The sequence below is a fragment of the Plectropomus leopardus genome, chromosome 23, assembly GCF_026936395.1.
Source record: "Plectropomus leopardus strain MGB_pleo_1.0 chromosome 23, ASM2693639v1, whole genome shotgun sequence".
Classification (NCBI taxonomy): Eukaryota; Metazoa; Chordata; class Actinopteri; order Perciformes; family Serranidae; genus Plectropomus; species Plectropomus leopardus.
The window spans coordinates 6239818-6253924 of NC_142198.1; the positions used below are offsets into that span (position 1 = coordinate 6239818).

General features: G+C 41.7%; 1 protein-coding gene and 1 non-coding gene across 2 annotated transcripts; both read left to right on the forward strand.

Moving 5' to 3' along the window:
• LOC121961986 (eukaryotic initiation factor 4A-I) lies at positions 1-9609 on the forward strand. The gene is made up of 11 exons (XM_042512141.2): positions 1-114; positions 1831-1873; positions 1975-2107; positions 2721-2860; positions 4614-4782; positions 5182-5291; positions 6449-6592; positions 6872-7009; positions 7170-7259; positions 8417-8496; positions 8687-9609. Exons 1-11 carry the CDS (start codon positions 92-94, stop codon positions 8829-8831), a joined length of 1215 nt encoding a protein of 404 aa, XP_042368075.1. The 5' UTR covers positions 1-91; the 3' UTR covers positions 8832-9609.
• Positions 4915-5053, forward strand: LOC121962557 (small nucleolar RNA SNORD10). The gene has a single exon (XR_006107142.1). It is a non-coding gene; the product is annotated as a small nucleolar RNA SNORD10 (small nucleolar RNA).
• Positions 9610-14107: the final 4498 nt, after the last annotated feature.

Consider the following 14107-nt stretch of genomic DNA (forward strand, 5'->3'; position numbering starts at 1 on the left):
TAAATGACGGCGAGCTGTTGCAATGAAATGCCTCTTTGTGTGTTGTCAACGTATATAAGACATCTCTGCCGCAGTTTCTTTCTTTGGAATAATGTCGGCTGAATATGACAATAGGTAGGGAAAAGTTTTTATGGTTTTGTGGGCATTTTGTGAGTACATAATTCGATTTGACGGCTTACGTCGCTATGTTTATATTTGTTATCGGTGACCGTTGGGGATGTAGACGTTGAACGGAGCATCTTGTGGTTTCTGTGCTTGAGTAACGGAAAGGCCTACCGTTAGTCAGGCTCATTCTAACGTCACAGATTTTCTCATTTTAAACGACAAACCTCGTAAAGTTCTGCCACTTACTGTTAAAAGTGTATATTTTATTCCTAAAGTTATACGTTTATTTGGCGGCAGGGGTGATGGCGGTCGCTGTCTGCTCTGAATGTAACTGAAGCTAATTAAATGGCAGCCGGCGCCTTGGGTAGCACGTGAATGCGCCTGGTTTAGGCCTCCCAATTTCTTTTTCAGCTGCTTCTGTCGTTAATGGCGGTGTATTATATATAATGCTGTACAAGAACGGAGGAATTATCGGTTTGTGATACGGTTTAAGAGGGCTGTGGGAACTGGCGCCTCAAATTTAAGGATATTTGTTCTTTTTGTGCGGCGTGCGCACATGGTCGTTGTCGTACAGGGCTCGGACAATGCCGGTAGCTTAGGCCGCTAAATGCTGTCGGAAGCGTTTTCGCAGACATAGATGTCGGTAATTGTAACCGCCACTTTTGTGAAACATATGTGGAGTATGTGTCGGTATACGTTTCATTAAAGCCTTTCGCTGACGTGACAGGCGTAATGAAAGGCTACATTTAGACGAGTAGGGCCCGTTGGCTGTGGCAATGGCGGGCCGGGGGCTACAGTCGGTCGAGTTTTTCTTTCTTCTTTCTGTCGAATATTTTATATTCGAGCCACGTCTGAAACCTACCACACACGTGTAGTTCATGTTTAGACTAAACTGTAAATTAGCCGGGGTGTGTTCGACGTGGCTATTCCGCTATTTCTATCGACGAGCTTTTCCGACTGTTCAGCTCTGACTGGAGAAACGACCATCTTGAATGTATGCAGTAGAAATGGCGGACCCGTGAAAAGGCGTACAAGCACAAGGATTGACCGGCAAACTGATATGTAATGTCTCTATGTGGTAGCCCAGAGAATGGTGTTTACTGGGGGAATTTATGACCTGTGAAATAGTAATTTTTACAGGTGATTATTCATAGTGCCAATATATTTATATTCTATATTGATTGTGTCGGTTAAAGGTCCCATATGATGCTCATTTTACGATTCATATTTGTATTGTTGGTTTGTGCTAGACTATGATTATAGGCTTTATTGTGAAATAAACAAACAAAAAAACATATTTTTTGTCTCATACAGTTAGTCTGAATATACCTGTATTCACTCCACGTCTGAAATGCTCCGTTTTTGACATATGCTGCCAAAATATTCCATTAGGAATAAAGAGGGACCCATTTGTTAAAGTTCATAAGGGTTTACATAGTAGTCTATAGTTGTGATATCACAGATTTATAGAAATTCTGACTGTTAAAGGATTAAGTTTTCTTTAAGTGTAGTGGAAATGCAGAATTGGACTGAAAAAATATGGAATATTCCGTTAAATCTATCCACATCGATTACAACACGATGGCAGTAGTCGAGTTTGCCTTACTGTTCTGGGTATTTAGATATGGACAGTGGTGTAAATTGTTAAAGAAACTTAAAAATGGTATCCTAATGTGCTGTGGAAGACGTAAGCTCACATCTGCTTTATTATCTTCTCATTCACAGAGACAATGGCCCAGAGGGCATGGAGCCAGATGGGGTCATTGAGGTGAGTCCCATATCACGGTGGTGCTTAAAATAATGCAAACAAGTTAATTACAAATCATAAATTTTAATGTGTCTGTCTTTGTTTGTCTAACCTTCTTGCAGAGCAACTGGAACCAGATCACGGACAGTTTTGATGAGATGAACCTGCGCGAGGCTCTGCTCAGGGGAATTTATGCCTATGGTTTTGAGAAGCCTTCTGCTATCCAGCAGAGGGCTATTATGCCTTGTATCAAGTGTAAGTACCTTTTACATGAACATATCATAGTTTCTGTCTTACACAGACATTACCCGTAGTTACAGTATCTAATATTTAACGTTTTGGAGGAGCGTGCCTCTGTTGTCGGTTGCTTCCTGCTCTGGACAGTAGTAGAGGAGGTTGCACCAGATTTTGGTTGTTATCCTGTGTTGTGTACACTGCAGCTAAAAAGAGTGATTTTTTTACTGACATAAGTTACAAACTATTTATCCTGATAAACATAATTGTGGCCGCACTGTAAAATAACAAAAATCGAAGCTTTAAATGCATGAAGATGAATCAGAAATCCTAACATCTTCACGAGTATAATAAAAAAAAAAAAACTCTTTATTGGTGCCAACTCAGTCTAAATGTATGTTCAAAATATCACCCAGGCACATCTACATAGAAAATATCTTTTATTCTTGATAATACAATGTTTCACTCACTGGACACTGAATTGAAAATGAGCGCTTTAAACCTTTTGTCAAAGTGATTGTGCTGAAGTGTTGATTGTTCTGTTTAAGGTTTTTGTTACCATTTTAGGGGCTCTTTGGCTACACTGCTGCTGCTGTTGTTGAATGTCTTCTGTTTCTGTTTTTTTGTTGTGCAGGTTATGATGTGATCGCTCAAGCCCAGTCTGGCACTGGGAAGACTGCCACCTTTGCCATTTCCATCCTCCAGCAGATTGATGTGGAGCTGAAAGCCACCCAGGCCCTGGTCCTGGCTCCCACTAGGGAGCTGGCTCAGCAGGTAGGCTCACTGTCACTCAAACAGTGTGAGGGGAAACAGGACTGAAGTTTTGCTCTGGTGGTATTGTGTCAAATAGATGCAAGAAATTGACCGACGGTGTCTTCAGTCAGTTTGCTCTGTAGCTGCTGTTAACACATGGATCAGTTTATACAGGTGCTCCACTCTGCTACACTTCACTGTATTAGGCTGTGCAGTGATTTATTAAATATTTGCACACATTAGATCATGGTTTCAAGCATGGTGTAATTCAGTTTAGTTTGCCAGCTAAGAGGCCAACTTTTCTCCCTGCTAAAAGGGTCTCGTGTTTCAGTTCAGCCTGTTGCATAACAGCAGTGTTTCATAGAACATGACTTCATTTCAGCCAGGCTCAGTGAATCAGGATTACTCTCAGGAAAGTTTTTTTTTGTCAAAGGAGTGTTAGAATCACGTCTCACCCGCATAACCACAGAACAACATCTGACTTTTCTGGTCAGGGTCAAAGTTTACAGCCTTTGCGTTGCCTAAGTTTAAACCAGTGTGACAAACTGATAAGTAGTGCTTCAGTCCAACTTCCTCCTTATTAGTTCCTTAGTGCTGCACCGAAAATAAGCCTAAACTGCAGCAAATGTAGTAATTTCCCAGACTGTGGATGGCCGTTATTACCAAGATGTAGAGGTCAGACTACTGTCAAGTATTCTAGTCCATTTTTGCGATAAGGCCACCAGACTACTTATGTACGTTTGAGTCATGGCTGAAGCATTTTTAACCATTTGACCTTATTTAAATGGCAGCCAGAGATATCACTTCAGAGGGCTCTAAGGACATCTGAAGCTCAGCTGAATATGAAGTGGGATGGATACTCGACCTGTAACGGCACTAAGCACCTGATCCTGACTGCAGTATCATAAATAATGATCTCTTTTGTACGGCGTGGGGTATAACCGCTGTTTTAGTGGAAAAAGACGTAAAATAGCAAGGCTGGTCTGTGAATGAGCCATGGTGAGTGTTTGTCCCGTTCAGGGAAGCTCACACTCCATTGAGATTTTAGTTTTTATATTAATAGTGTCATTTTGAAGTGACAGTGCACTCAGGTGATGTTGCAGGAAAATTCAAAATTATTGTAACTAGTACTGTAGGGAATTACCTTTACACAGGGAGTAATCCAGGCAAGAAATATTCCTTTTTCTCCTAATCATGTAAAGAGCAGTGCATAATACAAAAGTTTTAACAATCTCAACACTGGAAAGATACTTTTTGCTGCAGGATGTGAAAGAACACGAGTGATTGCTGTTGAAACTAAAAAAAACAAAAAAAAAAACAGCTTCATGAAAAGGGTGGTGACCTGCGGGAAAACCAAAGCGTTACAAAATAATTTCCACTTGGAGGTCAGCAATGGTAATTATCACAGTATACAAAGCAACAGTTGGCAGTATGTGGGTGTTTACTGCTGTTGCCAGGCAACCTGATTACAGTAACACATTTTGCTTATCCTCAAAACATTTTATTTGCTCCCCGCCTGAAGTTTCACAGCATAATGCAACAAAGAATGCGATCTGCATTCTTCTCAAGCTTCTTCTCTAAGAGAAATGTCCTGCACCGTTTGTACGTTCGAATCAAGGTCAGCTTTACCTGAGAAAAATAAGACTTAAAATGGTCTTTGGTGGTGTTTCAAAAAAAAATCTGACCTGGAACCTTAAATATATTAAGGAGACATCTTATTATATTATGGCAAAAAAAGTGAACTGACAAATTGTGTATTTCTTTCACCTGTCAGATCCAGAAAGTGGTGCTGGCCCTGGGCGACTACATGGGAGCCAGTTGCTACGCCTGTATCGGAGGGACCAGCATCCGCAGTGAAGTCCAGAAGCTGCAGGCTGAAGCTCCTCACATTGTGGTGGGAACCCCTGGCCGTGTCTTCGACATGTTAACTCGCAAAAACCTCTGTAAGTCACCGCGGGAATCAGTTGTGTGCAAAGCCGTCAGTAGGCTGACTGAAACAGTGTCAAATTCGTTTCCAGAACATTGACCCATGTTGTAAAAATTTGCTGTAAATGTGGGCAATGGAAGGTGCCGCTGTATAATGATGAAACCCATGCGTGTCAGCTGACTCTGTAAACCCCTGGTGAGTTGGTGCTCTGGTTAGCGTTTTGCTGGCCGGAGTTGTCGGCTCATCAGGATTCCAGAGACATGATCATACCTCACTATTCTGAATACAGCATCTTTGATAAGACACAGATTTATCACCAGCGCCTGTATTGTTGCAGGCAGCCTTTGAACCACGCATGTGAGCATGTTATTTTGTGTTCGGGTTCATTCAGTTAATTCTTTGTATTCTCTTGCAGCTTCTAAGCACATCAAAATGTTTGTGCTGGACGAGGCCGATGAGATGCTGAGTCGAGGGTTCAAGGACCAGATCTATGAGATCTTCCAGAAACTGGCAAGCAGCACACAGGTAAGAGATACGTTGATGCCCACCCTTCTTCTTCACCTGACATCCAATCAGCTGTCGGTAAAACGAGACCCAAACGACTGTCACGCTTACTTTTAAGAAGAGTTCACGCTGGGCAAAATATTGATATCCTGATGGTAGACAAGACATTTTCTCACAGTTTGGATATTCTAAGTGTTCTTTACCTGGTTTTGAGGGCTGCGTCAAATTTAAGTCATGTAATTTTCTGAACTTAACCAGACTGCTCTATAAGTTCCCTTTACCCCTTAGTTATTTAGACCAGGGTTCCCTCGGATCCAAAAATAGCCTTAAAAGGCATTGAATATATCCATCTAAAAAAAAAAAAAAACAAGGCCTTTTAATTGATATTTAAATGTCTGAAATCAGTCTTTCAAAAGTATTAAAATAACAGATGTGGTTTTTCTTAAATTATCTCAAATAATTGGTAAAAATCTGTTTAAAAATAAAATCATTACCAAAATGCTTCTTGCAATAAGGAGACTCCTCCACTAAAAAAAAAGTCATATTTTATTTTGTGTGAAACTTAAGGCCAAAACGTCTCCCAAATCTTGAGTAATTGCTGTCGGTTCCTCGGTTCATGTTTTTTTGTCTTTTTTTTTTTTTTCCTGTCAAATTTGATGCCAAGTGGAATCAAAACTCTTAACTTGCCTTAAGCTGTAAGAACCATGTATGGCACGTTAGTGATAATTACTTATCAAAAATCAACATACAATATTTTTTCAATATTAATATCAGTGTATTTGGTCAAAAATATTAGATTTGATTTTCTTCATATCACACAGCCCTGAGATGAGTACTGTGTGCAGTCCAAGGTTCCCTCTCCTCCCATCTGCAGTGCTGGTGAAGGACTGAATGTTCCTTGGTACAGAAGCCTATCTGCCCTCCACTGTGGCTGGGTTCAAGTCCTTGACTCACAACTAATTGGCAGATTACACTCTTGTCCTCCAAAACGTTTTGGGTTTGTTAACATTTTGGAGGGGACCTACTAGTACTTGAGATGCACGGATTGTGAAAATCTGGGCCGACACCCATGTTTAAAACGCACTCTGGCTGATAAGTTGGCGCATCTGTGGCCGTCATCACATGCTGAGCGGAGTCCGATCATCTCATAACCAGCCCTCTCTCGTCTGCGTTTACAGGTTGTCCTACTGTCGGCCACCATGCCGGCTGACGTTTTGGAGGTCACAAAGAAGTTCATGCGTGATCCTGTCAGAATCTTGGTAAAGAAGGAGGAGCTGACCCTCGAGGGTATCCGCCAGTTCTACATCAATGTAGAGAAAGAGGTGGGCAAACTTTCTCCAGCAAACTAAACAAATGAGTCTGGTTTTTTTTGGAGGGTGTAGTATGTGGTGCTGTTGAGCTGTATTGTTAAATATGGGGTTTATCTATGAGAGCAGGCTGGATAATAGATGCCTTTTGTAAAATGTAACTGTTAAATCAATAGTCGGAGTTTGGTGTAGTCGTAAAAGGGCACCTACATGTGATGTGGATGGGTTTTTTTGAGGACATGCGGTGTAGAGAAAAAGTGAGCGTGCTGTGTCTGACCTGGTGTTGGTCCTCAGGAGTGGAAGCTAGACACGCTGTGTGACCTGTATGAAACCCTGACCATCACACAAGCGGTCATCTTCATCAACACAAGGAGGAAAGTGGACTGGCTGACTGAGAAGATGCACGCCAGAGACTTCACCGTGTCCGCCCTGGTAAGAGCCAACATCTGAACAACCTCAGAACTGCAAAAGCTACAAGAAAAATTAGATTTTAAATTGCTACAGTGCTACAGCGAGCACATGCACTTAAGAGTATGAGATATATGGTCGTGCTGTTGTATTTGATTTTGTATCCTCCAACCTCGTCTTTCAGCATGGTGACATGGACCAGAAAGAGAGAGACTTGATCATGAGGGAGTTCCGCTCTGGCTCCAGTCGAGTCCTCATCACCACTGACCTGCTGGTACGTAACAACGGCTTTTTACACCGACTATCCAACAACCGCCACGTTTCTTTTAAAGACGAGTACCTTATGCAGTCCAAGGTTCCCTCTCCTCCCATCTGCAGTGCTGGTGAAGGACTGAATGTTCCTTGGTACAGAAGCCTATCTGCCCTCCACTGTGGCTGGGTTCAAGTCCTTGACTCACAACTAATTGGCGGATTACACTCGACCCTGTCTTCCAAAATGTTTTGGTTTAATGTGTAACATTTTAGAGGAGAACTACTTTTGACTGGATACACTGGTACAGATACAGATCGAAACTCAAAAGGTCCAGTGTGTAGGATTTAAGACCGCTAAAATGCTTTTAACTGCTTTACTCCGTGTTTTTACCAGTTTTAATCAGTGGTTCTGTTGAATTCTAACTGGGAGAAGTTTTAGCTGGTTGCAATCCTCCCCACTAAATTCCCTTAAATCTTACTGTACTGCTTTAGTTGTTGAAGTAGCTCAAGAACTCTTGGACCTCCAGATTGTCACTGCACAGAAAAAGGTGTTACCACCTTTTTTTTTTTTTTTTTAAATGAAAATTCTGGGTTTCTTAAAACGTGTGCTGCTATTTGTTCAGTAGGTGTGTAACTGCTCAGAAACCAAGACTGAAACCACAATGCAAATTTACCTTTTTTTTCCCCCCAACCTGCTTTTGATGAAACTGTTTGTGTTTCCATGGAGACAGCATTTACTTGCATCCCGCTAAATACGGCAGTTAGGCGTAGCTTGGAAAATGGTAATATGGGGCCCTGAATTTGGTGTATTTACTGATAAACAGACCACACCCCGAGCACATTCAAAGCAGCGTGCTGACATTTTGGCCATCAGGTGGAGTGCAGTTTGTAAACTGGTCCTCTTAATAAATTAACTTCACAAAATGAACAAAATATTAATCCTTGTAAGTGTCCTTGCAGTTGATTTTTCACCCCCTACGTGGAACCGTAGCATGGATTTTATTCCCCAAATGTTGAACGATAAACACATTCAGTTGTCCCCTACAGTTAGTCTTACAATCCGAATGTCCTCCTGGTTTATTTGATCTGGATGACAGACTAAAGCAGAAAGTCCAGCACTGTGTATACGGATACTGATGACTTAGCCATGGAACTAATGTATGATGTGTTCCTCCTCAGGCCAGAGGTATTGATGTCCAGCAGGTGTCCCTAGTCATCAACTACGACCTGCCGACCAATAGAGAAAACTACATCCACAGGTAAGAACGCAACAAAGAATGTCAAAAAAAAGTCACAAGTCAAAAACCTTAAGTTTATACACCCTTTTAAATGTCTTTAAATACACTTTCCTCTTTCTGTCATTTGGAGCTGTCAGATTATCTTTGCTCAGTGAAATTAATTTTTGTGTTGTTGGGTTGTGTTTTTTTTTTTTTTTAAATTCCTTGTCAGGATTGGTCGGGGTGGTCGTTTCGGCAGGAAGGGAGTAGCCATCAACATGGTGACTGAGGACGACAGGCGAACCCTGAGGGACATTGAGACATTCTACAACACCACCGTGGAGGAGATGCCCATGAATGTGGCCGATCTTATCTAGAAGAGTCGACGCGCCCATCGTCCACCCCCTCCTCCCCACTTCTTTTAGCAGTCAAAACTTTGTTTCTTACGCGATCTGAATTCTAAGAACTTCCTTTTGCTAAATTCCACCATGACTTTACCCTCTACATTCTAAGGGAAGGAAGAGCACGGCCGTTATTCCTTCCCAACCTTTGAAATAGTTTTTGGCCGTTTTTTTTGGAAGGATGAATTACTGACCTGCTTCATCTGCTTGCCATAGTCCATTACCCCCCATATTGGCACCTAAATTCTTCCTGCAGCTAATGTCTCCTTGAAACCGTGATTCGAACATTCGTTTTGCAAACTGACGACTTTCAACATTCAATGAGTGAGTTTGTAAAAGTGCAAAACATAACCGCGTTTCCAAAAGCACCCCCCAAAAAAAAAAAAAAAACCCTAACAACAAAGTTGTTATAAAGGACTCTAGCTCTGACTGTTGGCAAAAGCTTAACATTAAATTAACGTTGATAACATGCACGACGCTAACATGAAGATCAGAAAAGCTTTTGAGAAACGCGGCTGTGATTTGCACCCCGGACGCGTCACCAGGTGCCACGCTCCTCGGTGACGGATTTAGCCTGCAGACTCTGATCTAAATGAAAGGGGACGTGCTGCATTGGACCAGATCAGTATTTAAACAACCTTCAGTGTACTGGAAACAGCCTTTAACTCACATCCATGATATCATGTTCAGAAGAGGTTTTGGGGCTAGAGTACACAGGGCGTATTCAATAAAAAGACCTATATAGTAAAATCCATCATGAATGAGTTGTTTACCCTTTTGATCCTTTTACTGCTGTTTCATATATATATATTTTTAAATTGCTATTGTACATACAGCTTGACTTGTACAGTCATTTGTGCAGTAGCATTCAGTCGAAGACCGACCGGTGGCCATCGAAGGCAAAAAAAACGACGGTGAGTGCTGTGGAGACTTTGCCTCTCGACCCCTGACGACCTGGTTGGATCTTCACCTCTAACTCTTTGACATTACTGTTGATTTAGATTTTATTTTTAAACAAAAATATTGGATTTTTTTTTTTTTTCTTTTGATGAGATGGCGGTGTCTTTGTAACCTACCTCGCCAACATGTTTGGGGGAAGTGAGGGGTGGGCCGTCTAATATGAAAGGACCAAACACATGAAGTATATAGAGATCCCCACCCTCCTCTCTTTCTAAGCGCTCTCATATTAAAATGCCTGTCATCATGGGGTTTGGTGTGTAGGAGAACCGTCATGTTTTGAGGTGTGTAGTCAGTGCTATTTTTAAAAAAAAATATGAATTTACGCAATTGTTAACCTTTTTTGAGACAAACAGTATCAAGTTTTCTACATTGGATTCTGTATAGTATTTATTTTAATGGTCTTTCAAAAGAAAAAAAAAATAAAGGTTTCTCCTTTTTAACAGTGTAAACTGGCCTCTGCATTGTTGAATAGCATGAAAGCTGTAAAAACGGCCAAACCCTTTGTGGAAAGGCTAGTGGTTAACAGCACACACACACCTGGCGCTGATTGGCTGCTGAGAGCTCGCGCTGTTTGGTCCAACTACCGGCGTTGACAGACATCTGAACACACCGAGGTGTAGTATTATTTATTAATAATGGGGTTATTTTTAGTTTAAAGCGTGTCAGTTTGTCAGCTGTAGGTCTGAAGGAGCCGTGGAACCTCTTAAATGCTTTTTTTATTTACCTCTAGTCTGCCATTTCAAGCTGCGTCCTCAGTGACAGCAGCAGTCTTCAGCCTGGACTTTATTTACAACACTCGAGCATGTCATTACTGATTGTTGTCTTTCCGCAATAAACGTTTAATTGTATATCCGTGTCGTGTCCATTCAGTCACGTGCAGAGCGCGTTTTTGACCCGACAGATGACGCCATGGGGCCCCGACACGTGACATTTCCACACGTCTCTCTGGCGCTGGATCTTTGGACTCTGGTAGGAACTCACCTGTGCCATCACACACACAGCTGATGATGCTTAAAAAATTGTGTAGTTTTTTTTTTAGAAATTCAACTTCGAAAGACTGAATGAGAAGAGACAGACTTAAGTTGATTAATAAAAAAAGCAAGCAGAAAAAAAAACTCAGAGACCACTTCAAAATCATGTAGAAGATGAATTACCAAATAGCAGGTTGAAATGCTTTTTTTTGCAATTAACATGTTGAAGAGACATTGATAAACTTAAAATGAAAATAAAAATGTACAAAAAATAGATAAGACATTAAAAGAGGGTGGTGATCGTGCAAATTCATGTTTGTTAATATGAAATGTCCCTAAAAGGGTCAAGAGGTTTGCCAAAAAGTTGAGTGAGTTACCATGGCTTTCAAATAAACAATAACATCAATAACATATTTGAGACTGAATTTCAGAGAGTGACCGGTATTGTTAAACTAGTCTATATGTATTTTTCCAGATCTGAGGGCAATATTTTGTATATATTAGGGAGGGTTATCTGTAGCCCTTTTCAGGATTTGTGCCAGTGTTAAGAATTTTAGAAAAGCCCAGTAGATGCCGTTATTAATCAGCTGTATATTATCCAACTCAATTAAAAAAACAAACCTAATACCTTTTCAGTATGAAGCAAATACACTTGAATCCTGTTAGTGTCACTGTGGGTGCAATTTGGAAGTAATTTAACCTAGCAGTGCAAAGAAATCACTCCTATATAACTGCATGACTTAATATTCAACAAATTACCAACAAGTATCTAGCATATTATTTAATACTCCATGCTCATTAAAGTACTTTTTCTCCAATTCCTGAAAGGTGGACCAATTTTGAACCTCCCAATTGATTTCCTGCTCTTAGAAATGTGGACTCAGGGTTTAAAGTAAAAACACCAGCGCTCCACTAGAGGGAGACATTGTTCTTTCTGCTAACTTGTCAAGTTAACTTGCAACATCTGAAAGCATCTTGACCTACAGGAAGTACCTAACTCCTATCAAGTATGATGCACTTAAAGCTGTTTCACAAAAAGGATAAATATTAAAAGAGCATCCTCCATCAACACCACTGAGGCATCCTCAAGTGGGTCTAATCCGCTGTGGTGAAGCTGCTCACCAGCTGCCACCTCAGAGTGTAGTTGTACTGGGAAACCTGTGGCCGTGAATGTGAAGGCCACCCACTCAGTCGCACACGTGACTGGTTTATGTCAGTCCCACATGGACTCAGAATTCATTCATTTGTCTAAGCGTTGTATACTTTATTTCTTTTTTATTTGTAGTCCACCCCATACATATTTTAGTGTAGCGGGGACCTGAATGGTAGTTACAGTACAGCAGGGGGTTATTAGAGTGATTCAACTAGTCTAAAATAGTGTACATGTGTATTAGCCCAGTATTGAAGCAGCTGACAATTTTGCAGGTCAAAGTTTACATCTTGGACTTGTTCTCCAGTGTATGCTTTATTGTCGTGTTGCTGTTATTTCACAGTGGGATGTAGTGCTCGCATGGGGGACTGGTTATTGAGTCCAATTTCTGTTAGTCCAATCCGTTTGGACGTTGTTGTTCAGCAGAAAGAAAATAGTTCCCATATTAAACTGCCCACAACAAGGTCTGTGGATTATCTTGAGTAATCCAGGTCATGATTTCTGGAAAGAGACATTGCTGTTGAGTTTTTAAATTGTATTTTTTGGGCATTTTGAGCACCATAAGCAGAGTGCCATCTGGTTCCATTATATTGGAGAGAAAGCAGACATCTCTGTGCCCGATATCTCCGACACTCTGCAACTCATAGCGAAACAATCTAAATTAATAAATAGCACTACAGGTAAGAGACGAAATCAATTTTTTTGATTTCGAGATGAAGTGTCCCTTTAACCAAGGCCTAATCTTCACATAGTCCTGAAGTAATGAGGACTGGCTAAATGTCCTCCACATACACACACTACAGAGGTGCTCATCTAAAGCAAATAAAACCTGCGCTCCCTCCAGCTGTCATTGACTTGTAACTTCCCGCACCAACACTTTCAATGGCCCCCTGTCCCAATCTACACACACACACACACATTACACCCTGGGCAGGTTAACCCCTCCTAACCTCCCCGGTGTCCCAATATGACGTCCATGCAGCCTCAAAACATGTTACGTCTCTCCGCTTTTTTTTGTCCTGCTCTCAGCCTAGGTGGCCCTTCTTCCAAAGGCACTTTGGCGAAGATACCCCCATGCCCATCCCCCAACTGCCCAACACACATACACACTCCCGTTACCCACTCCACCCCCTGTTGGGTGCTGGATTGTGGGGTTGAGAGATGGTGGGGCGGGTGGGGGGGTGGATTATGCGAGTGTGAGGCTCGTAAAGGGCCTGCCATGGTCTTTCTGTTGTGTGACGGATGGCTGGGAGGCTGAACAGGCCTGTTTTGCATGAGAAGAGAAGCCAGCAGAGGGGAGAATAGAGGTCTATTCAATGAGGCCTGTCACCCAAAACCACCCTCCTGCACTGAACCCTCACACCCCACCCCTTCATCATCCATCCCTTCATCCTTTCGTCCCTCCTCCTCCTCCCTTGTTCTCCCTTCGCCATCTTGGTCCCCTTTTCTTCCTTCATTTTGTGGCTTTCATTTGCCCGTCTTCACCGCTTCTTTCTCACCCTATAATCGACACCCCACCCCCAACTCTGCTGCCCTCCTTACTTCTTGATTTCATCCCACTTAATTTCTGTTCATTCAGATTTTCCCTCCTTTCCATCAAGCTGTTTTTTACCTCGGCGAGTTCCATAACATTTGAATCCTCTCATTACTTTCTGGGTATTGTGAATGAGGAGCCATAATGGAAATGTCATGGTCAAAGCTCTTTAACACTAAAAGAAGTCATGTGACTTGATGCTCTGACATGCTTAGTGAGTCCACATTTGAGTCAGCAGGAGATATTACGGCATAATTAGGTTAAAGCTGTATTCAATGATTTTTAGCCACTAGGGAGCAGAAAAACACTAAAACTGATAAACAGGGACGAGCCTGTCAAGCTTTGTAAAGCTGATATTACTAACATATTAAATGTCTACTTACACATCCAGCACTTCTAGCGTTCATTTTATGTCTACCTGATGAATGTAAGGCCAATATAAGCTCTCCTTTGTGCTCTGCTTTGGTCTCCACCAAGCGGCAACCTCCGAGGCTTAAAAAATTAAGCCAACCTGCAAATGTCAAAAACTGCAGTTCCTCTAATGGCCACTTGAGGCTGGCTACAAGAGCGAGTCAATCCTCATAGACCCGCCACATTAAAAATCCTAACTACAGCAGAAATAATCACGTTTACACCC